The sequence below is a fragment of the Tauraco erythrolophus genome, chromosome 6, assembly GCF_009769465.1.
Source record: "Tauraco erythrolophus isolate bTauEry1 chromosome 6, bTauEry1.pri, whole genome shotgun sequence".
Taxonomy (NCBI): Eukaryota; Metazoa; Chordata; class Aves; order Musophagiformes; family Musophagidae; genus Tauraco; species Tauraco erythrolophus.
In genome coordinates this window covers 30,528,853-30,554,089 of record NC_141470.1, presented here as the reverse complement: position 1 = coordinate 30,554,089, position 25,237 = coordinate 30,528,853, and the positions used below count along the sequence as shown (strand labels likewise).

The 25,237-nt window shown below is 45.7% G+C and overlaps 1 protein-coding gene across 1 annotated transcript in view; it reads right to left on the bottom strand.

The window, feature by feature from the left end:
- Positions 1–8,142: 8,142 nt before the first annotated feature.
- Positions 8,143–25,237, bottom strand: part of TYRO3 (TYRO3 protein tyrosine kinase) — a 43,664-nt gene continuing 26,569 nt past the window's right edge. Inside the window, exons 10-19 of the mRNA XM_086613650.1 lie at positions 22,090–22,219; positions 21,191–21,291; positions 20,058–20,153; positions 17,623–17,703; positions 15,805–15,897; positions 14,948–15,069; positions 14,529–14,638; positions 12,893–13,052; positions 11,417–11,553; positions 8,143–8,518 (exon numbers count right to left, since the gene is read on the bottom strand). Of these exons, the coding sequence (XP_086469776.1) occupies positions 8,143–8,518; positions 11,417–11,553; positions 12,893–13,052; positions 14,529–14,638; positions 14,948–15,069; positions 15,805–15,897; positions 17,623–17,703; positions 20,058–20,153; positions 21,191–21,291; positions 22,090–22,219 (1,406 nt within the window). The remainder of the gene's footprint in view (positions 8,519–11,416; positions 11,554–12,892; positions 13,053–14,528; positions 14,639–14,947; positions 15,070–15,804; positions 15,898–17,622; positions 17,704–20,057; positions 20,154–21,190; positions 21,292–22,089; positions 22,220–25,237) is intronic.

Sequence of the window (25,237 nt, the reverse complement as noted above, 5' to 3'; positions counted from 1 at the left end):
GTGTCAGGGGCTGCCATTGGTGCTGGGGCTGCCCCAAGGTGGGCAGGATGGTGGGTCTCTACCCGAGTTGGGTCAGGGACATGAAGCAGAATGTGGCCAAGAGGATGTATTGAAATTGTTTGCGTTTGCAGGATGCAAAACAGGACTTCATGGCTGGGCAGGCTGGAAGGAGAGCTGTGGGGAAACAGGACCTTCTGGCTTAGGGTGAAGGGTTTGCCCTATAGACCTGCAGGTCGTTAAATGAATGTCTTCAGCTTTCCGAAGGGCCCATGTTCAGCTGCCTTTATGGGCCCATTTCTGAGGAATGTAAACAAAGAAATGTGAGGGATTTTAAAAACCAGGGCAAAGTCTGCTGTCAGCTGAGTCCCTAGAGCCGCTCCGATGCCTGCTCCAGGAGAGGAGGCCAGTGTTTCTGAGAGACACGCGTGTCACACCGCAGAGGACAAAATGTCCCTGATGGGCACATTATGGCACTGCTGCCGCCCTCTCTGAGCTTTCTCGGCTCTCTGTGCAAGCAGCCGATGTCAGCTCCCTGTCCAGCCCTCTGCACCCAGACCTGGGGGTCAAAACTGAATTTGATCCCCAACGTCCTCAGGGTAGAACCTTGCCTACTTCAGGCTGCCCTGGGGCTTGTCTGTGCACCTCAGGAGGGGTCCCAGCACCAGCACCTGCACAGCCAGCTCAGGTCCTGTTTCCAGCACCCTGCCTGTGAGCAAAACCTCAAGTGGGAAGAAACTGGACAGTTGCTGTTGTCTATGGGTTCATCTGCACCGAGGGAAAGGTATGTTGTGCTCTTCCACCACACGTGGTGAAAACAAGGCAGCACTTTGCTTTCCCCTGCAATAGCAAGTCCAGAAAAGAGTTGTGGGAGAGACAGATACACCTCATCCTGCTAATGCACAGGAAGACCACAGAAAGCTTTGTCTTCTTTAGGATTTTACCCTCATTTGCACTAATGTTCATCTGAGAACATTTTATTTACTTGCCAGGCTCACCGTTAGTGATGCTCTGTTGTCCAGACCATTTGTAAGATGTTTACTGAGAAAATAAATCCATTATTTTTTTCTCATGGAAGTTTAGAGCCTTCTTGGAACAAAGGCAAGTGCAGATTTTCTACAATCACAGATTTCTGATGCCAATAGAAATTAGTCTAGAAACAGGCAAGCTGTAAAGCATGATGTTGAACTCTTGCCAGTCTTGTGACGGCATCATCCCATGGACTTCCGTGAACTGCTGCACATTGCCCCTGCTGTGGTATCAGCATCAGGGCTCAGCGGTGCTGAATAATGCTTCAGCGGCTGAACAGGCATGAGGAGGAAGCAGCGCCATCTCAGCAAATCATCTTTACCCAGGAGAGGTCAGGGTATGGTATAAAGGCAGGCTGGGTGTATTTTCAGATTACAGGTTACGTCCTTCTCTCAGTTGTGTCATTTTCATGCCAGGGAACCCACCTCTGATGATCTCAGTGCCTTTCTCACTGATTTACACCAATATCAGCAATGGGTCATTCAGGCCTGCAGTGCAGGAGGCCTCTGGGGATCAAGTCTGCTCCACCGAGACAACAATGGTTGAATGTAAGACCATAAATCCCCAAATAAAGTCTTTGTGGGGCAACTGTTGCCTTCAGTTACAGCACTGCAGCCCCCTACCTACAGCTTTACAGGGCTCAGCAGACTGGCAATGTTTCCTGGAGTATATTGAGAGGGAAAAAGGAGAAATATCGAGCCATGTTTTTTTTCTGCTATAAATAGGTTCAGCTTCTCTTATTTGGATCCTTGCCTGATGATGCCAACAGAAAATGTTGGCCCCCTGGCAGGGCAGCAGCCCTGAGCAATTTCAGTGGTGACCCAGAGGGATTTCATCAATAGGCAGAAAATACGGGAAATATCTCACGTACATGCCCAGTCGTTGCCTCAGGTACAGCCCAGCATATCAGCTTCAATGAAAGTGCATTGGCGTAATTGGGAGTGTTGGCAGACAAGCTGGAGTGAATCAGACGGGGAGGAGGCAGTGTGAGAAGTCACCGGCTGTTTGCTCTGCAGGAGATTTCCACCCCCACAGCAGTGCTGGTAGAAACATGTGCCCGTGCTTCATCCTTTTCTGTGCATCATCTGCTCTGTTCACTACCCTCAGCAGCGTCAATACCACCAGCCCTGGCTGCTGGCATCCCCAATTCCAGCAGAGAGGGAGCAAAGAAATACTGGGGAGATGGGTCTTAAACCACCCCAGCTGTCTGCTGAGTAAATGCCAAGCCTTAATGTCAGGATTTGACACAGGTTTTTTTAGTACCCGGGGGGTTCTGGCAAGAGCTAAGCACTTGCTTCGTTGCAGGGTGCAGTTTGGGTTGCCTGCATGACTCCCAAGTCTGCATCCTCCTTTGCCCTTACACCTGCAGCTTAGGTACAAGGTTCAGGGGCACCAAAAGGCTGTTAAAGCTCAGTCCCTTCTTGTACGCACAGCCACAAGCTGGCAAAATATTTCTGCTCCTCTTTTTCTTTGTGTATCTCTGCGCAAGGGAAGGGATAATGTAGACAAATAATACCAGGAAATGTATTAATTAGGCCTGAACCTTACCTGATGTAATTGGAGGCATGATGCTTTACATCATCCAGCAATGTGAACCTTGGGGTTTTTTTAGCTTCTTTTAAGGTAATTTAATAAGAAGAAACAAGGAGAGGCAGCAGCAGGTGACCAAAGGGCGCTCTGCTCCAGCTAACAGCCGCGTCGCACAAGCAAAAGTGGCTGTTGCAGAGGCATTCATTGGCGGAGCACAAGTAAAGAGGCAGCAGCAGTCTCCCACGCAGCTCGGGTAATGACAGGGTAGCAGTCAGCATCATCGTCTTATATATTAACTAAGAAAGCAGGAACCTTCTGAATTTGCTGCACTAATTGCCATGTTGCAGCGTACAGAGTGTGCTTCCCTCCAATGCCCCAGCATTTTTCTCAGCTCCCCCTTTTTGTCACCTTTACTGGCACTATGTTTATCAGCATGTAGTGCAATATCTTATATTCCCAATTAGATCATTTATGCATGCAAACCCTCTTTCCTCTTCACAAATTCCTGCTTCCTCACACCACAGGCTGGCAAGAGATAGCTCCTGTAAAGACTCCTCTGGAAACTGGAAAGTCCAGTCTCACTAAATCCCTACTGAACTCAACAAAGCTTAAATCAACAAGTGCTGTCCATTTTCTGAGGTCAAATGTTTCTTTCAGTTCTGTTTTAAGCCAGTGAAAAGAAACTGGAGGAAACAAAAGCTATTTAGACACTTTCCAAGCTGCGGTTGGTGGCTCATCAGAGCGCCCGCCTGGAAAGCTGGGTTTGGTGGGAGCCAACAACCGTGCCGCTGAAATACTCGGCTCTTAATTTCGGTCCTATTGTCAAACGTGACCAAAAGATGTTCCGTTTCCCCAGCCTGACCGCATTTGGGAATGACTTGGCTTGGTATGCCTCGAGCTGGAGGATCCACAGAGTAATTAGTAAGCGAGGAGTCGATCATCTTTGTTTTGTCGCTAGACCTCGGTGCAGTGACTGAGGTCTGATTCATACTGACGCTGGGTTCCTTTTATATGACAGAGCAAATGCAATCAAAAACCATGTCCGTCAGTCTTTTCTGTTCTTGGACTAAGTAATTGATTTTTAGCTCTGTTTCCCATGGTAACAAGGCTTTCTGATCACCAGCTGCACGTGTTGTCCCTAATAGCTTTTGAATCCAGTGCTTCATTTCAGCCAAATGTGATGGCAAGATCGAGGTCTGAAGGATAATTAAGTTTCTACAAGTTTTCTGAAAACAGGCTGTGTGTGGCAGACCCTATTAGTGCCACATCGGTACCTTCACCGCAGATGGAAATTCAATGACTTCTTATTGGACACCAGAGACTCCACCAAGGGAAAAGCTCTTCTAAGTACCTTAACTAGGGGCAAATCTTACCTGGGGGATTCAAGTCCACAGGAGATGAGGCTCCCTTTGCTCTGAGTGTTCATAGAACAACGTGCTATTTTAAGGCATTGAATAACAAATCAGTATAAAATTAGGACTGTGAATGAGGGTCCCTTACAGAAATCCCTAGTAAAAAATAGGAGAATCTGCAAAAGGTGGTGGCTGTTGAGCATCAGGGGAGAATGAATACTGCCAGCAAAACAGAATGTATGCCAGGAAAATATCTGTGTGCAAATTGTTCCCTTCTCTGATCAGCCAGACTCAAACTTTTACTCAAAATGAATTGCAGTTGACTTCAAGGAGTGTTCTTATTCAGTCAAGACTGCAAGACTTCCCTCCAAACACAGGTCAAGAAGGAAGGTGGCAGGTCCCAGAGTAGCTGTGCATTAGCTCCGAGGTATATCCATGCACTGTAGGCACCTGCCGAGCTGTCAGACATGAGCGCGCTATTCCCCACACCGCACAGGTTTCAGATTGGGCTGGAGCATCCCTGTGTCTGCAGGCTGAGCTGCCGGCGCCGCCTGTGATCGAGGGCCCATCAGTCGGCCCTGGCGCTGGTGCTGGAGCTGACCGGGGCACCTCTCCATGTGCATTAACTACCCCAACGCAACAGAGACAGAGCTGTGAGCTTTCGCTGTGCCCTCGCTGGGCACTGTGGGGTCACGCTGCCTCACGACTGAGCTGGTAACTGCCCTGAGCGGCTTGAGCCTGTGTTGTAAAGGAGGAGACCTCGTCCCAACCTGAGGAAGGTGTGGACGGAGGAGGAGTGCAGTTGGCCTTAGCAGTGTGGGACAGAGGTTGCTTCAGCAGAAATGTGCAGTGTCCCTTGGCTGTCCCACCACAGGGAATGGGGCAAGGGAGCTGCTGCTTGGGAGGATGAGAGGGACTGCACTGTTGTACTGGGGCAGCAGAAAAGGAGGGTGTTTGCAGGGGAAATGTTTGGTTTAGTCAGTAAACCCAGGTGTGGGATCAGTGCCTAAATCAGAACTGTTAGGCTGAAGCTTCCCTGGAGTGCAGGTCACAGCGCTGTTGCCAAACAGATGCACAGAGCCAGGCCAGCTGTGTACAGCCTCTTCATGATTTAAGAGCAACACACTGCAGGGCACCTGGGCTGGACCAGAACATCTCATTCTTTACCAAAACACAAAGACAGACCCCACCTCAGACCCCTGCTCGGTCCTGGCTGGGGCAATGCTCTCTGTTCTGGAATTTCATATATAAAATTTCCCATCTCTGCTTTCTGACTCGCTCATTTGCTGTCTTCACAGCTCGTTCCATCTGTCCCCATTTAAAAATCTCCTTCCCTCCCTCTTTTCTCACTAGCTCTTCTTCTGCTGTTGCGTCTCCCACCCACAACATAGCCTCATTTGTACCTGGTCTGACGAGCCTTGCAGGCAAAAGAATTAAATCATCATTTGAACCAGATCCAAGGGAGATCACTGGGCAATGGAACCTTAAAATATTAACTAAATCAGCCACTTCATGCTCTGGAAGTCATTTTTCCTGCATTGCAGATGGGGGTGCGAGCGCTCATACCGTTTACCATCACTCTTCCTCTCTGTGTGAGCTGGCAGGCAGAGGGCGTGCAACGTGCTGTTTGCTGACGAAGAATAAAAGCGTGAGGTACACCTTTTCTTCTCTGCGAGCTGGAAATCCAGGGGATCTTTTATGTTGCGCTTGGAACATTTGACTCAGCAGCTGAATTTTACCTACCGCCTCCAAACCTCTCTTCCACAGAGAGCACTGCCAATAGTTGGACGGGTGCAGGCGGCAGTTTTAAGGGAGGAACTGACGCAGAGGTTTTTTTCCATTCCCAGGTGGGATGCAGCATGTCCCAGTAAGGGCTTCTCTCCAGCCTCTTGCACAGCAATGGCAGTAGAGCCCCTCTCTTTGCGGAACCACCAGCCCATGCCCAGCAGATTTCAGCCTTTAGCCTCAAGGTTGGAGCAATGGCAGAGTAACTGCCATCTGGCGCAGCCAAACATTCTCTGCCTCCAAGAAGTAGCTTAATCATGCTTGGTGAAGGGAGAAAGATGGCTTTTAGCTGGGGCTGACAGATTCACTATGACCCCATCACCACCAACTCTGCCACAGAAAAGAGGCTGGGACTTAAGACACAGTACATGTTTTATTATTAAAAAATGCATAAAAACTAAAGACATGCTTCCCAAAGTTAGAGTCTATATGTACATCTGCGCTTCCCAGGCAGCTGCAGGGAGCATAGCCTTCTGCCCTCACTGCAAATGTGCACCGCACAGATTTGTGTTACCCTTTGTTAGGTGTTATCTTCTCATCTGGATTTACGGCATGCCAGCTAAACGAAGAGAAACCCCTGTACTGCCTGGAGTATAAGATGTGGTGCAGTTTGTACCTGTGACTGAGAAACTGTACTGAACTTCCGGAGACATCTATAGGACATCACTGTTCAGTAGGAAACTTTACAGAAAGGACCCATGCCTAAGCCCCAGGCTGAAATTCCCCTTCCCTAGGAAGGGTCCTCACTAAGGGCTGAAACTGGACATGAGTTTTGTAGTTAGCCCCAAACCTTACAATGAGCAAATACTGGGCATCGAAGGGTGGAATGTTCTGATACTAAGTCTGCAATCTCATTTGACTTACTGGTCCCACCTTTGCCGACTCAGCAAATTATGACATTTGTGGTATTTGTTTCTGAGGAAGAACAATGTGGAATCCTAAGTCTTGTGATACTGTCATGTTTTCGGCGCACTGGAAAGAAAAGAAATTAAGATCTAGCAAATATTTAGGATAAGTAGAGTAAGATGTAACTGCACTTCCTTGCTGGGAACCACTGCACAAAACAAATGCTGATTTACAGTAAAATATTAAATTATTAAAAACCACACAAGCGCTTGCAGTTAAAGTGAGTCAGACATGCTGATTGGAAAACAAAACAAAACCCGAAGAGCAAAACCATTAATTTTGCCCTGTCTGGAAGGCTGCAGTGATTCTAGTCTATGTTCTGATGTGGCTTTTACAGCATGCCAGAAGACCTCCTAAATAGGAAGACCAGTGGTTCTCAAGCTTTTTCATCATGAGGACTCTCTTCAGAAAGAGGTCTCCCAGTTGATCCTTTCCCCCGCCCCAGACACACACACCTTCTCAAAACCGATTTCACACCTTCACTACAGCAGCTACAGCACTTGGTTATTTGAAAAAGTCACAGGACTGTTACAGAGAAAGATTAAACGAATCCTGTTTTAAAGCAAATGCTGAATCCTGCTCCCGCTGAAACTGAAGCAAGTCTGCCATTCTGTATCTAAGCTGTCTCCTTCCTCTCCTGGAGGGCAGCACTTAGCACTAATTAGCACTGTTACCCCATATTGCTGTTAAGTCTTCGATACAGTGATACAGTTTCCTTTCCATCTCTTTGAAGCTGGATTCTGTCCTCACACATGCCAGCTGCTCTCCCTCCCTTCGAATTTTAATGCCAGCTGCAAATCTGGTCAGGCCTGAATTGGCATCAAACAGAAGAAAAACACAAGTCATAAAAAAGGTACATGGAGTGAAGAGGGATGCTGGATTTTCATTTTTTCTAATTTCATTGCTCACCAAAACGTCTGAAGCTCTTTTAAGAGTCCCGCACTGAGGGAGCAGCAAGCATTACTGCATGAAATAAGCCAGATGTTCAAATTCAGTGCTGGGTAGAGGCAGATCTGCAGATCAGTTTGAGAACCACTGAGGTAGGCAACAAGTCTAGGCTGTACTGCTGAGTGAACACAAGGGGAATTTTGCCCTCTTGTCCTGAATGAGTGTAAATATCCACTAGTGTTTTCAGAGGTACCAGTCCTGAATTCACGCAGCCAGGATCGAAGACAACATCTACACAAGAGTGAGCACTGACTGAACAGATCGTGTATTCAGCTCTGCTCCAGCAGTCAGTGGGAAGAAACAGAGCGTAGACTCTGACTGACCGTCTTAGCTTTGAACTCCTTTCAGCGGGATGCAATCAACCCATAACCCTACTGCCCCCCTCCCCCAAATCCAAGGGGTTGTTGGGTTGTGGTCCTTCCAAGCCGTCTGCCAATGCAGCCCACACAGGTGGTGAAAGCTACAAAAGCTGCCCAAGAGCTCTGGCCAGTGCTGTTCAAAGCCATTCTAGATCCGGCATCAGAGTCCCAGGTGACACGACACCGCGGCTGCACACATCCTGTCCCAGGGAAGCAGTGTCACTGCTATGTACAGGCTAACAACTTTTCTCCCCTTCTGTCTCCAGCTCATACAGAAGGCTTTTGTCCTCCCCTTCCTGCCCATCTGGATGCCTTTCACCCTCAGCATCATCTCCAAGGCACAAGGGGCTCATGATGTAGCGATAGTCACTTGTGACAGCAGCAGCTGCCCCAGCAACGGTCTCTTCGCCGTCTATGTTTCCGAAGGAGGCGTGCAGGGCAGGGTCACTCGCAGATGCCTCTTTGTCCTTCCCAATGTTGACATAGAGAGGATCTTGACTGGAAGAGAGTGTGGACATCCTCCCCCGAATCATTTCCAGCTGGGACCGGAGCACTCCGAAGCTAGGGCGTAGCTTGGGCTCAGGATGCCAACATCTGCACATGAGATCGTAGCTGCAAAATAGAGGGAGACAAGAGCACTAAGAAGCAGAGCAGCCACCCCCTGCACCTCCAAAGAGGGGCTCTGCGCAGTGCAGCTTAAAAAGCACGCTTTCCCCCAAACCTACCGGCTTTGGCCTTGCACACATGACAGCACATGGGCAGCCATTATGGACCTAAGTCCTCGTTACTTCCCATTTTCAAAGGCATTCTCATTTTGTTCAGAATAATTATTCAGACAGTACTAAAAAACCCAAAAGCCCTGTCAAAGAATGCTGAACTTCCTCTGTCTCTGGAGAGCTAGAATAGGACTGTGTGGCACCACTTAGTAACAGCTTTTGTATTTGTTCATAAAAAGTATCCTGACAGCCTCTGCTGTGGCTGAAGCCATCTCTCCAAATTCTACTTCAAGAGCAGATAAAACACAGGAAGAAAGAAAACAGAGATCCAACTGTGGGAGGTGCAAGTTATTTCCAGAATATTCTTTTTTCACACCGTGTTAACTCAGCGCTCCTGACGTACTGCAAGCGTGCTGCTGTTGCTGCCTGACAGGTTGCAAGTGGGACGGGAAAAAGGCACAGTGGGTTTGTTTAGAGGGCTGTGGAGGAACAGACCTCAGCTTCACTGCTGGAAGACAGACACTGAAATGGCCTTTCTACTACCAAGGCACCACCCCTATGCAGAAGATGTGTTCAGGGGCGTTACCAGCCTCAGGCCCGTCCTGCAGCGCTTCTCCTGCCCTCAAACACCAGCTACTCAGTTTTAGTTGCCTGAGGGCCAGCATGAGGAGACGTCACTGGCTCTGATGGCCTGTGCTCAGGCAAGGGGCGAGGAGCTCTGGTCCCCTGTGGCTGCCTTTGTGGCTTAGCGCCTGCGCTGGCTGGTCTCCCTCCGGCCAGGACTCCCGCCGGAGCCCACTGGGCTGGAGCACGGCCAGAGTCATTGTCCTCCTCCTCTTTGTGCATCACCCACAAGACTGGCAGCTGCATTCCTATGGCGTTATTGTTGCCAGTTCTGCAGGGAACAGGAACAAAGCACAGTACTGGCACTGAAAAACACTGCAGACAAACGAACCTCAGTTAAACTTGTAAATGGAAAAAGTCTGATATGGCCTTTACTGGGAAATAAGGCGTTTCATGATGGTTTTTATTTTACTTTCTACGTCCCTTGCTTGCTATCAGCTTTACGCGACTGTTTTTGGTCTCACACTAGTTTTACAGAAAGCTCCTATGGTTCAGTTGTCTTAATCCTGATTTGTGTCCCTCACAAATGGTAGAAATAACTCTGAACACTCCAGATAAAATGGGAACTTCCTATTCTGCAGCACCGAACTAAATACTCTCTTTTACTCTCCCTAGCAAACAGCAGAAATTTATTTGAAAGAAAGGAAGAGAACTACTGGATGTACTAAATCAGCCCCAAAGCCCATTTGCCCCAGTACCCAGCCTCTGACAGTGGCCAGTAGCAGACACTTGGCAAAGCACATAAGCTGAGGGTAAGCATGCAGTGAGATCTTTCTGGTATATTCTCTTAGGTCTCAATAACCTGTAGCTCAAGGGTCTCTCAAAATGGAGGTTGTATTTTTTAGTAGTTTTTGATGGATTTTTTTCAATGCCTAGCAGTTTTCTGAATCTCTTCTATCATTTTGGCGTCTATAACATCCTATGGCCATAAGCTCCACAACTTGGAACCAAAGTTACCCGCATCAGTCAAGATGCAGACATATAATGAATTTAAGCAGTGGTATAACCATGTTTTCATTTAAACTCAGGAACAGTTAAAATGAACCCCTGAGAAGATAAAAATGTACAGCTTTAATAACAAGAGTACAGATTATTGCCTATGCGGACAAAAGGCTGGAGAAAGGAAACCACATGAAATAAACCATCATGAGAGCAAGAGGGAAGAGGGACAAAAGGGGACTTCATGTTATACATTTTACACACAAGGAATGGCTTGAAAAGGCCACTAAAGTCAGTGCTCATAGTTATATCTTACTTTGGGAACGACACAGAGAAAACAGAGACTTGCTTGGGCACTCAGCGAAATGATTTCACCTTGTCTGGACTATGCAAGCTTTTACCCTGGGAGAAGTGATGGTGACACTCCCTGGGGGACCTCAGCCCCATGCGTGGACTCTAGGAAACTTATTGCAGCCACCACCACCCATGAGGCAGCGGTTCCTGAGCACACATTTCACATAACCTGCTGGCCAAGAAAGGTCCCTCGGCCGCAGGACTAAGGCAGGAGCATAGTCTGCAGCATGTGGCTGCCTGCTCCTCTGCAGGCTACTTAAGCCCTTCCTGCCAGTCTGAAAATGCCTGAAACCAGTATCTACAAGATGGTTCTGGTTTTGTTTCCACCTGTAATTTAAGGTGGGATACTGATCTACAGAACTTTAGATCCTTCTATCTCCCCTCTTCTCTTTCACCCTGCTATTTCTGTGAGAGTAGTGGATCCCATTTTGAAAACTGGGCCCAGCTTTAAAAGACATATGCAGGCCAATGCCTCTGCAATCCAGTTTCCTTGTAGTCCTGCTAGATTGCTCTTCTATTCAGCCTTCAGGGTGTGCCATGAAACTCATCTCTTTTCTCAGATGCCGGCCTGAGAAGATAGGGAGCAGTGAGTTTCTGGAAACACAGTTTCCACAAAGCCAAGAGCTTCTAATGTCGACACTGTTCAAACTCTTGAGCCAAGTTAGCTTTTTGTGTAGCTAACACAGGTTCCAGGGAGCTGTGCCAGCAGAGAGTATCTGGTAGCTAACCCAGAGACTCTCTAGTGAATGCCTCTATGTACTGGACAGCTGGACAGTGGATAGCTTCAGATGAGTGCTCCAGCCAGCTGCCCCTGTTTCCTTCCAGCAAGCCAAACTTCTCAAGGAATCACATGTCAGCAGGGCAAGGAAGTACTCACACATCTTCCAGGCACTCTGGCGGCTGCTTCAGCCTGTTCCCGCTGATGAGGTAGTTGTAGATTTCTGCATTCTCAATGCCAGCATAAGGGGTTTGCCCTCGGGTCACAATCTCCCACATGGTCACCCCAAACGCCCACTGAAAGGGAAGAGCACACAGAACAAGTGAGCAGATAGTTCACTGCTTGCTGGGGTGGGAGTACCTAGACTGTGCCGACCCTCCCAGCAGCAGTGATGCAAGGACTATTCAAACTCTAGCTAGAAAACAACAAAACGACTCAGCTGATGTTGATACATCATCTTGGGAGACAGCTGAAGGCCCTGCACAGCCTCATCCTGCAGTGGAGCAGGGAAAGCTACTCCTGTGGAAGACCTGCAGACCTCTCTCAAGCACCTCCTACTCAAGGTTCTTTAAGGCATGCAGTATCGATTTTGTGGTTCTCAGCTACATGAAGATTTTGGTTCGAGGCTCACAAATCTGCTGCTTAATTCATTGAGCCAGATTCTGGGTTACTGGAAATGTACAGGCACAAATGAAAGCAGAGTTTAGCCAATAAAGCAGGGCAAGGAACAAACCACTTACAGCTCACATTCATGCTCTGCACTGCAACAGCCATACTTGTAGATTTAAATCTAAACTGCAAGGTTTGTTAGGCACAAAAAAACCCCAATTTTCATAAGCAAAACCCTGTCCAGTGTCTACTGTAAACTGGCTGAAGTAGCGATCACCAATCGCTAACCACTGTCTACAGTGGTTACAGCAATCACTGGGCACCACAGCAGCTGACTTAGAAGGTGCTCTTGGTGATCTCTTCAGAGACACTGTGACATGGATAACTGGGAAGGTAAGTCCACAGGTCTGAAGACTAAAACTAGTGTGAAACCAGATCAGAAGGCAGCAAGGAAGAGGGCAGATGGCATCAGAGGGGAAAAAAACAAAGGGAAAGGAAGCAAAAAATTCAGATTAATGGGTTTAGCCTCTCTCCAAGGGCGAAGTTACAGGGAGGAGTGTCTAAGCACTGTATTCAGAGACTACGAAGCTCCACCAATGCTTTCTGTAGGATGGAGTACCATCACTGCACTTGTACATGATTGTAGGGCTTATGTGCATTTCAAATGTTACCTTCAAATTGTCATGCAGAAGAGAAAGGGAAAAGAGTAAGGGTAGGGAAGAAGAGACTGCCTAAAGACAAGAAAATGAGAAGGGGAAAGGTGAGGGAAGGGATGGGGATAAGCACTGAAGAATGAAGGATCAAAGAACAAGAGGAAAAAGTTCATATCTTCTGCCATAAACAACTCGTGCATATCCTTAGTCTTGGGTTCTGAAAGCATCCAAGGCAGAGGTGACACTGTCCCTCAAACACAAGGCAAACTCCCTTTCCCTTTACCAGGGCCTTTTCCTACCCTCAAGGAACACAGGATTTCTCCATTTCAGCAGGAATACAGGTGGCCCCCAAATGCACCAGAGCAAAACTCACCACATCACTGTGCGTTGTGTACAGATTATCCGCCAGACTTTCTAGAGCAAGCCACTTCACTGGCAGCTTGGAAGCACAGCCCTGACGGTAGTAGTCTCCACTGTAGATTTTCTTAGAAAGCCCGAAGTCTGCAACACTCACGTTCATGTTCTCATCCAACCTAAGGAAAAGTATTAATGACTGAGAAAAGCACTTACTCACTACCTCAGGCAGAAAAGAGGTATGCCTCTGTCTGGCCAGGGAACTGAGGTATATAGTTCACCAAGTATTGCCCAGAAGGATAATGACTTCGTCTACTTGATGATCAATGTAAAATGATTTAGTGGTCTCAAACCAGTTTCTTGAGACACCAGGGAGATAATTAGGACTAAGGAAGTAAGGAAATGGTCATGCTCAGATGGTCTACTCTGTCAGCCAAAGTGAACTCAGATACTTTCTGTAGTTTCCAAGATTAACAGATGACATCTGTAGTGCTCATTGCTAACCACTAAGATCTACACCCTGCACAGGCAATCAAAAAACACAGGTGCTTGCCTAGGCTGCCTCTTACAACTGTGTAAACTAGATCTGCAAGATGTTCCCTTCAGGCCTGGTTAATGGTCTGAGTTGCTCTGTCACCCACTTAAACCTAGACACATTGGTAGATAGTGCAAGTAAAGCCCACAGACTTCATGCTCCCAGATCTCATAAAGGACTCTCTGCTTTTCCCAGAAGATACGATGAAAAAGACATTCAGCTTCCTCTGAAAGAAGTCTGGGGGTTTTTTTAAGTGTTTAAAAATAGGAAATCAGTATGCGTTTCTCATAAATGTCAAAGCAGGCTAACCCATCATTTTTCATTATGACTATCAGGCCCCTGTCTGTACATCTGGACATTCAAATGCCTTTGGAAATCTGTGTCTCATTGCAGATTTTACCAGTTGTTGTGGTTTTGTTCAGAAGCAGAGTTCTGTCTGCCAGAATGGGTTGTTCCTTGCTCTGTTCTTAGGGAAGAAGCAGACAGGAAAGGATAAAAAAGGACTTTTCTTCCCTTCAAAGCAGGCAAGGCAGTTTGGGGACAAAACCAGCACTATGGGATCATACACTGTGTTTATCCTGCAATTATTTCTAAATGCATTCTCCACATAAGCCATTGTTCACAAGGCTTTCAGGGAAATTCTACATTTCTTACATTGTGATAATCAAGTCCTCAAAATAGATGTAAGAAAAACTGATTTCAGGCCACAATGAAAGTTCCTTTCTCTTAACACAGCCAAACCCATTCTCTCCTGTTGGTTACATTATACTGTGGAACAAATAATGCTGACACATAGCCATCAGAGTGACTAATTACAAACACATTTGTAATCAACCCTATGAAAATATATGTGCAGACCAATGATAGAAAGAAAGTTCCTTACAAATAGGGTCGATTTAGAAGCTCAGTGGGACATTAGGAGTTGCTCCCTGCCCCCAGCACTGCCACTACCACCAGACACTCCCACCCCCAGGGCCATGGCTCCCCTTTGCCTATCGTCACTTAAATGCAAGGACCTGCATCCTCATACAGGATCCCTCCCCACTTCTGTCATGCAAAAGGCTTTTCTTCCCCTTCTCACCCACTCTGGTCCTTCTCTAAAAACTGATAGGTCACTTACATGCAGTTCCGAGCTGCAAGATCCCTGTGTATGAAATTTTTTGAGCTCAAGTACTCCATCCCGCTGGCAATGTCAATCATGAACTTCAGGAGTGTCTGAACAGGCAAGTTCTGAAAGAAATAACAGTTTAAGATCTGTTCCTGGAAACTTTAAAGCACATATGCCAAAACTGCAAGGTTTGCTGCTGGCTTACTAAACGGGGAGGGGGGAATAGGGAGCGGGGATATAGGGAGGAGAAGGAATGGAGCAGTTGGTCCTCAACATGCACGGAATGAAATACTTCAACATCACAACTTTCTCTGGTATTAAAATGCAGTCATCCACCAATGCTTTTGGGAGACCAACCATGAACTGATCCAAGTACATTCTCTGAAAATCCATACACCCCCAGAAGGCATTTTACAGTCAGACAGACTCACAAAAGGGTTTTCCCCAATCCGTGACATCAGCAGGAAAGCATGAAGGTCTCCATGCTTCATGAAGGGCAGGATCACCATGGGAATTGGGAGACGGCCCTTGGGACGGCTTCGTAGACTGACTCCTAACGAGGAAACGCACAGCAAAGAGGTTTTAGCAAACAGATCAGTCCCAAGGGGAATCTTACAGGCTGCCATGCCTTTCTCTTACAATTTTGGAGGAAAATGTGCAGTTTTGGTGGGCAAATTCCATGCTTCAAGCTCCTTTGCATGTCTTCATGCCAGGAGGTGTTAAGACACCTCTAACCCTGTTTACTTCAGAGACAGTACTTTGTGCCCAGTGCCTCACAGCTCTCCTTGCGGGACCGGCTATAAACGTTTCTAGGATCACTCCAGACCAGACAGCCCCCAACCCCAGGCTCTGCAAAGCAATCTCCACATTCTGGAAACTGCCTGAGTTCCATAGTGCCTACCCACAAATGTCTTGCTTCTTCCCCAGTATTTTGGAAAGGCACAATCTCCCCTCCCTCTAGGTCTACGAACCTACCTGTCCACATTTCACAGCAGTTTAGACGTATGCCAGCCAGCCAAACTCTCCTTGTAGTATTTGCAAGAACCAAAAAATGGCTTAAAAAAGAGGCGCCCTGTGTATGAGGGTAAGTGTTGTGAGCACTTACACACACTCCAGCACCCTCTAGGCCTGGGAGGGAGCGATGCTGATACATGCAGGTCTCCAGGCAGCACAGAGGTGGCTGCACTAGCGCTGCAGTTGGACATCAGTGGGGGCAAGTATGTGAGGTTGTGTGGGACTGTGCAGGAACGGGAAATGCTCTGTGGCACAAGCAGCAGTGCTGGCTTACCGATCAGCTTAGTGACATGCGGGTGGTCAAACTCCTTCATACATGCAGCCTCTCGCAGGAACTCCTCAATGTCAGTCGAGGTGAAGATGTCCGCTGGAAAAAAGTGACTGTAAGTTTTCCTCCTTTATGTGTCGCTTCAAGGGACTTTACAGATAATGATTATCAGAAGCTTGTTCTTTGTGGCACAGCACATCCTCTCAGACCTACAGCTAGATTAGCCAGTTTACAACAAATCAGAGCCTGAGACTTTCTCCTGGGATAGGTGGCAGTAAGCACACATCTGGGACATCTGGGAAATCAATTCCTGGCAGAGTAAAGACATGCTGACTAGCAGCTCTCTTCTCAGTAAAAACTTTCCTTGGAAGCCATGGCAATCATGTGTGTGTTAAAGATGTAAGAATTAATTAGCTAAAAGGACCTAAACTACAATGTTGGGGAACGGAGATGTCACTCAAAATTGACGAAAATATTGAAATTGAGATGATGACCTGGAGTCCCTGGCTGGCACAGCGGACTCTAATTCATCTCTGATAAGGACAGTACGAAAGATCAACACATTTCTGTCTCTTAGTATGACTGAGTCTTCTAAGGTGCTAGAGGTAAGACTTCTTAAATAATCACACTACTGGAGAGCTTGGACCAAATTCAGCAGTGATATAAACCAGCATAAATTTAGAGTAAATTATTTCCCATTGCTATTACTCCAGATTTATCAAAGTATGTCAAAAGAATCAAGGATTAGTCCAGTGGACTACTTCCTCCACTGCTACTGCTGAATTTAGCAGGAGTCCTCCAGTTCTGCTGCAAGATCAGATTCAGATTGTAGAGGAGTATTCACATTAATCTGCTTTAGGCAAGTAATTTAAATTCAGAAATATGATTCAGAAGAAAAAAGTAGATTCCCTTCTTACAGTCAGTGGAGAAAGGAAGGTGCCTCTGGAGGGTGACAGAGAGTTCTCAAGTTAGATGCCTGAAGGTAGACAGTCTGACTACACAAAAGCTTGCAAACCGGTTAGAATTATTGTTGAAACTGGAGAAAATGATGCAACTTAACATTAATGTGGTATTAGTATATTTATACAAACTGGTATTCTGTGGCAGCTAAACTCAGCTCCAGAGATAACCGAGTGTGACTTTCCTTTAAGTCAGCCACAGTTAATTTTTGCCTTACAGGCAACAGGGGTGAAATAACATAGATTTACATATATATACACACCTATATGCACATACTTGCTTTGACTTATACCTATCTATTAATTGCTTTTCTTGTTATAGACTTCTGACTGATGAACGTGTTAGTTGCCCTTGTTATGCACACTCATCAGATGAAAAACCAGAAGGGAGTTAGACTACTCAGTCAAATATGCTTGACTGAGATGAGTTGGCTTGTCTCTGCATTCAGACCAAACACTCTTCTGTTTATTCTAGGATATATGCTTGGAGGAATACCGTCTTTTACTGCTAAATTATTAGGGCAAAGCAGACCTATCTGAGCTGTCTATGCCACATGATGTATGTTGAATCAAACAACTGAATGAGATCCTCTACACACAGAAGAAGCTGTAGCTATGACTTGTTTTTGGTTGCACTCACCATGTGCTAGGTGCTGTACAAGCAACTAAGGTGGTATAGGTACTTCCCTGAAGAGCTTCCACTACAAAAAGACTAATATGAAACAGATGGGAGACAACACAGGTAGAGTGGCTGAGTGGGAAGCTCAGAGCGGAGTAAAGGAGATGTTTGCTGGAGAACAGGACAGATAGCATTTAATCTTTCTAAGCTCTCTTAAATACTTCAGGTAGCCCTGCTCCCACTTACCCTTCAGCATCTTCACTGCCACTTTCTGGAAAGAGCCGTCATCTAGCTTCAGTAGTGCCTCTCGAACTGACCCAAACTCCCCTGTGAAATGACCAGAGCACACAGTGAAGGAATAGCTTCTTGTGAAGAAAGTACGATTCACAGCAGGTTCACTCCAGGAGTCGCTGGCAAAGAAGCTGATTAAACATAAGAAATGCAGGTACCAGCTTCATTTTTCATTCTGCAGTTCCAGCCAGCAGCTTTCAGCATACGAGTGCCTAGAAGGGGTAGCACTACCAGTAGACAGAGGCCATTGTGCTGGCAGTCCAGAAGGCAAAGAAAAACAAGAGGGAAAGAAAGCAATCCTCTACCAGATGGACAATGTAGAGTCGGAGTATAAGCTGGGATTCCAGGCAGGCATTTCTGGGGAAGCCATCAAGAAGGATAAGTCTGAGTAAGGGTCTGGTCAGAGAGGGAGCTATTAGCTGGATCAGTGGATGGGTTGGCTGAGGAAACTCTCAGTGCTGACAGACGTCAGAGCTGAGTAATGGTGCCAGGACTCAACCATTTGAGACACCATCAGGCCTTATCTCTCAAGACTCAGAGAATGATTTCTATGAATCACAGATGACCAGACAAAACATAGAACACCTGCTTGTGTGTGCGTGATATGCTAATTCACAGGAGGAAGCGTATATGCTGGTGTGTTCTCTAAGGGAGAAAGAAGAAATGCAGCTGGCCAAACCTTCTTCAAATTATTTTAGTCTGAAGTCACATTATACCACAGCATAACAGCCTCTTTGCATTAGATTTGGCTCTAGATTTGCTCTCCCTAATTTTATAACTGCTTACCCCACCCAAAACGCATTAGTTTTGGGTGGGGTGAGCAGTACGCAGAGGAACTGTGGTACTGAAAAGAAGGAACCAAAAGATGGCACTCAGAACACCTACCCCCAAAGCATTATCTTTCCACTAGCTTTTCACCAGTGTCCTTCAGTCCTTTATGGCACGTGCTTATTTCATAATAACCATGAGCAGTGGATCTGACCACAAAAGAGGAAAACGGGAAGAAGCAAAGGCATTTTGTACTGCTTTAGTAGTATGGAGCTGTTGCTCAGCTGCAGAGTCAGCAGAGCCCAAGATAATGCAGTCATGCCATCTTACAATCTGTATGCTGAGTGTGGGGTTGGGGGAATGGGGCTCACAACACAGACCAGATCCTGCCAGATAGCATCTTTCCACCAAGGCCACCCCCAGGGGCCCCGCTGCAGCTGATTTCCATTTTTTTACCTGTCATGGACACAGCCAGAAGAGTTGAAGCAGGATCCCAGAAACTGGCCAAGAGCTGACACTCACAAACAGTTGTTTAATGATTTAGCATTGTTAAGCCCTCTGAGACCAGTTCTGCAGGAAGGTCATCTTCCTGCTCTGAAAGAAACGCATTTGTTCTGGGAGGGATGGAACAGAACGCTCCCAGTGGGAAAAGGTCAAAAAAATGGCAATAAAACTAGTCTTATAAAGAAAAAAGAAGCCAAACACTTCAGCTTCCTTTTGCTTATGGCCCCTGACTTATGCTCCTCTCTTAGTTATTTGCTTTATCATTATACATTTTCACTTACTTCTAGAGATTGCCTTCAGCCTGAGAAGTAGGGAAGGATGATTCCACAGTTAGCACACTGGCCTGCCATTTGGGAAATCTAAATTCAAAACCATCTTTTTCATGCAGAGCTTCTGGGCCAATCTTTTAGCTCAAGTCAAGTGAGAACCATGCCACCTTTACTCTGCCCAAACTTCCTGACCCAAAAACCTCAGAGAAATGTTAGGAGCACCTTTGTGAGAGATCCAGATAGAGACCCACAGTCAGAAGAGCTCCTAAGGACCTGAACTAATGAGGACAAATGTCAGCAAAATTCAGCACCTGTTCCAAATGTGCCCTTATAAGAGCCCAAACTACAATCTGGAGTTAAAGCACTCCAGACATTGAAAATACCTGAAACTGAATTAACATTTTTTTTTGAGAGGTTGGAGTGTTCGAGGTAGATCATCTCTGTCTCTGCATTGTCTCAGCCCATTTAATACTTGATACATGCTCGTGTAAATGCAAGGAATTCTATAGCACCACTTTGTCAGCAGAAAGACCAGAGGTTTAATTGAATATTCCTTTGTTTAAATCTCTGAAAGAAATTCACACACCAGTGAATCATCAGTACTTTGGAAAGCTGTGCGTAGACTGCAGTTCATGACTCCATAAAGCCATATTATAGGAATGGCTTAGCCAATATCCTCTTAGTTGTGCTAAACCTTTGAAATGTTTTATTCCAGCGGAAGGGAAAGTTCCATTTAAATTGCCTCTACAAGCAGAAGGAGAGAAAAGAGGCTGCTTTTAATTGTTTCTCCCTACTCAACAGTAAAGTGGGACTTTCAATGTAAAGCTTTGTTCAGGTTTTGGTTCTTACCCTTGCCCAACATTCTTCCCAAGGTGAATTGCTGTTCCTGGATTAGGACATCTTTGAGTTTTGTCTTCAGCTCATCACTGATCCCTACACTCTCCACTGGAAAAAAAAAAAAAAAAAAAGGAAGAGTCAAATAAGGGATACAAAAATATTCTGTCACAACATCAAGAGTCACCTGTTCTAATCTCCATCTCCAATCTATTTCCCATATTGTAAGTTTTCAGGAAAACCTGAAAAAGACAGAGTTCCCTTCCATGTCCTTTAGCCTCACCACAGACAAGAGGCCAATAACTTTTTACCACAAGAAAATGTACCAACAGTACTGAGAGGGAGAGGGTGTGATAACACCACCCTTAAACACACCAAGAACAACAGGAATATAGAACTATTGTAAATAGTGCTAAGACAAAATCCCATCAGAAGGGACACTGATAGACATTGGTTCATACGGCTTCACTTAAGGTGATGGAGTCACATCAGTTTTCAATGACTGTCTCTCAGACCATTTTCAGCACAGTACAAGTCCTACAGTTCCTGGCTGAGGTCCAACAGTTTATGGTCACTAGATTTAATGGAGAGACGTCTAAACCCAGGGGAGTAAAGTCTAAGACAGCTGGAGCACCATCCTAACCCAGCCATGCAGTGCTGCTACAGAAAGCCATGCCCTTGCTGACCCAGGACACAAAAATGGATCATCTTAACTCTGGCCATTCCTGGAATTCAATTTCCTGTTTGAGAAGTTACTAATTCCTGGCCTTCGAAGACTGATCAATTGGTTCATGCTTGTAAAGCAGCTCAGCACACTGAGTTTAAAGTGTACTGCTAATATTGTTAAGCCATGTTTATGTCACTGTTGCATAATATTACAGTTGAAGGAGTCCCTGTAGCATGAAACTGGGGCAGGGGAGTGGCAAATTTATGCCATGCACTAATATACACAATGACTGTAGCTGTAATTAGCAAGTGCTATGTAATTGGTATGTCAATAACTATTCTGGCCTTTCACCTCTGCCATTCACAGTGTCTAAGCCTCCTTGTAACTTAATCCCACGTTCTTGATCCAAAACCATCAGTTTCAAGGAAAACACGCATGAACACAGCTTCTCAGGCAGAATCACTTAGGTCATTTTACTTACATGTTGCTTCAATGAGCTCTGGGCCCTCCCTGTTGAAAGACCTGGCAGCTCTGAAATGGACTGCTGGATCCCCTCTGCCAACCACACTGCCAAAGGCATGGCTAGAAGGCAGAAAAGACACACAGGGCCATGATTACACGGGCCATTCACTTCTAAAAGGGTGTGTTGAACAGTATGGATGATTTCTCACCCCTTGCCATATACTCTACAGACTCTTTGTTCAGGAGGGGGTAGCTGGAGAGGAGAAACAATGGGTTTATGCTGCCTTGCTCATGCACCTAGAGTGGGTAGGAGCCTTCTGAAAGAGGGGAATCACTCATCCGGAGTCCCTGGAAGGGTGGGGCAGGTTGCAAGAGTCACACAGAGATGCTGCTGTGAGAGGGAAGTCTGGGAGACTCTGAAAAGATGGGGAACCTTGGTTGCAGCAGGGAGCAACACACAGCCAAGTGTCAGAGGTGACAGAAAGGAGACTTTCCACAGAGGGTTCTGGGCTGTCAGGAAGTTACAAGCAGCTGCCAGACTGAAAACCAGCATGGGATAAAGGGCCCAGCCTATAAGAACACAGACGATGATTCATCTGTGGGTCGTTTCTCTTTGAGTCTCTTAAGCAGCAGTGCTAAGGACTTACAAAATTACCTTGATCTAGTTTATATTTCCATATTCTAATAAAGCCCAGCTATTGACATTTTTTCTACTGTATTTTTGGTATTCTCATTTTGAAGAAAAGTTAGGGCACTTTCCTGCTACTCTCTAATGCAAGGTCACCCACAAAATTGTGAAAAAACAGTTATCCAAAGAAAGTGCTAAAAGTACTCAATCCACAATGCTTTTTGAAAAATAAATCAAACTAGAGGAGAAACAAAGATCTCTCTAACCAGCACAAGGAGAACCTCCCTTACCCAAATCGAGTTTCCTTTCTTCTTTTTCGAAGGAGAATAAGAGCCAAGGCAACAGCTGTCACCAGAGCTGTGAGAATGCCCAATGCCACAGGAACCCAGGACGTCCCATAAGGAGGCTGTCTCTGGCTACCTGGATGATGGAGAAAACACAAGTCAGGAAATACAAGACTGTTGATGGTAAACAGGCCATGCTGGGATAGTTCTTTTTGCTTTTAAATGGAAAACTCATGCTGCTGGATCTGGTGCACACAGTGGATCATTGTACACTGGAATTTGGCATAAACAGCTACTCAGTCAATCATCAGAAAAACAAGCTGTTTCACACAGCAAAGGCAGAGCAGATGCATCCAGTTATTAGAACCTATTCTTAGTTTTGAGCCTCAGGAAAGTAAAAGGCGCTGCTCTAGATTATACTACTTTACAGGAACTCATTATCTGGGCGCTTTAAACTGGACAAAAAGGTTGCTTAATATGAGCATTTTCTGTGCAGGTTTCACCTTGTCCTGTTTGAGGTCACCACCAGAACCTTGCCCAGGCTACACAGTACTGCCTGAATGCCAACGAGATAACATTTTGAAAGACAATAGAGAAAGACAATTGCCTCGTGGCAATCTGGTTGAAAATATTTACATTTCCTCTCTCACCCCTCCCACAGAGAAGCACCCTGAGGGTTTTGGTATTGGCTGTAACTTCCCAATGTTGTTGGTTGGTTGTAACTTCTCAATGCCTCCTTAACAAAGAAAAGGCGAATTTTAAAAAGTGCCCTTCGAGTCAAGAAATAAGTTAGCCAGCATGCAGGTTCCAATTCTGGTCTAATATTTGCTCCCAGAACATGTATACTTCTGACTACAAACTGTCTACAGAAGAAATGGAGATGCTGCCAACCAAGTAAGCTGCCAGGGACGGACAGTCAGCAATACAGTTATGAATAAAAGAATATTAGCTATGCTTGGCAAACAACAGATAAATTAGTCCAATTCCCTGAGAGATTTCTTCTCCAAATACAATTACTAAAGATTAAATGTGGATTTGAATGGGTTTATTAAAATCTAGGATGGCCCTCATATCTTCAAATTTATTGAGAGCAAACCAGCACAGGTAACAGGTCCCTAAGCACCTCCTTCATCTTCATGCTCCCTTGCTCACATTCATCAGTTGACTGCGCTTTACCAGAAGCTAAGGAAGAATCTCTTTGATGTTGTAAGTAATCCTATTATGTTATATGTCATGAGAGTATAAGTAAACCTGTCCTTAAAAGAGATGTTAGGTTAATGGGCTGAGATTTGGATGAATCTCTGCATAGATGTATGTGAAAAGGAATCAGACATCGTTACTGGCAAAGTCCTGGCAGGCAAAAGTCTTCTAAGGCTTGATTACTAGTTAGGTTATTGAGCCTTATCATCCAAGTTTTGAAAGAAGCAATGTTAGTCTAACAAACAGGTAGAGCTTAAAAAACAGAATTCTGGACTATTGAGGAAGCAGACTAGTATTTATCCACTTGAAACAAATTACCAGAGCTTTAGCACCTATTTTCCAGCATCTTATCTCCTTCAGTGACTCATATATTCTTTTCTCTCCCAGAAGGCTTTATAGGCTCCGGGTTTTATGATACTCCCTCTTGCTGCAGCTTTTGACCTGGCCTTCAAGGCTGCTTATGAGGAGGGAGAGGGATCAGAAACAGAAGTGGAATGAAAACACAACGAAAAGTAACTCCAACCCTTTCCACAATTCCCAAACCAATCACTTGGGCTGTTCCTGCCAAACAATCAGGGTAGAAACAATTAACAACACTGATGCAAAAGGTCCTCTCTGATAGTTAACGATAAGGTTTCCTTCCCCCTACTGCGAGACAAACCTTGGCCTATTTTTCTAGTCTCTGTCTGCTAGCTGGCCTGGGGAGAGAGCAAGGATTTAGGTCACCTTCTGGGGAGTCCCTCCAAAAGGAGGATGGATCAAACCAAACCAAAATAAAATTATTCTCCCTGTTTCTAAACTGCAGGGAATCAGGAGCTCATCTCACAATTTACAGCAAATGTGTTGGAAATAGAAATGAATGTTGAAATTCACTGCTTTTCCTCCTCTGCCCCACAGATCATTACTTCCCACTCGTGCCAGTGAGCTAGAGAGGATGGCTGCAGCCCAAGTAAAGACTGAGTTGCCTCTCCTCCACCAACTTGGTCTCTCTCCCATCTCCTGCACCCCCCTTTTCCAACCCGCATATGCCTTAAGACTGTAGAAGGCAGAGAGAAGATAGCATTATTAGATGAACTTAAATGAGTATTTAGGAGCCCTTTGATGATGAGAGAACCCCTTTTATTTCTGTAGCAGGTTTTATATCGCGAAGGTGTGCAAAGAACGTAATCCAAGAGTCTTCTGCTGCATACAATCATGAAGATAACATACAGGAAGAAGCTATTAGACCATTCTGTTCCTCTCTCTGCAATGAAAAAGAGAGGTTTCTACTGAGAATGTTTCTGAAAATATTAAAACAATCTTCGTTAATAGTGCACAAGATCTCTGCTTCAGCAGGGTGGAGCTCCCAATAGCTTTGCTGTGATGACAAATAGGACTTAAAGTTTATATAAGCTTAGTCATCGTTACTGCCGCACTGGGAGCTGGTCAGAAACCGCCTCTGGCGTTTCTCACATAAAGCAACCAGTGCCAGGTTGCTATTTTAGGAAAGGAAGCAACTTATATTTTCTATCAGGCCTGAAACAAAACTGCAGTCCTTCTGCAGCTCTGCTGTTTGAGGCCTGTCAGTGCTTCCACAGTGAACCTTTATTTCCAGTCTGTTATGCTTGTGAAGAAATATACATAATTTCAGACAGCATTTGGCCAAAACAAGCACCACTCCCAATGCTTCTTTTTTTTAAGTGGTTTGTAAATAAAACCAAGCAAACATATTGTGCTTCCTGGATTATCCCATTGTACAGCTCCCTATACAATGCAAACCCTATACATTCCCTGGGGCTTGCTGTGTTGGCCATTTTCCAAAGTGATCTTCTAGTCCTTTCAGGTACTTGCCTCTGTATTTAGGTGCCACAGAAAGTACCCAAGCAAAAAGCAGGAGAAAAAAAATTGATGGAGATGATGTGATGTCCAGCCTCTAGTAGAGTCAGTTCTAGACCTTCGCAGCCCTTCATTCTGC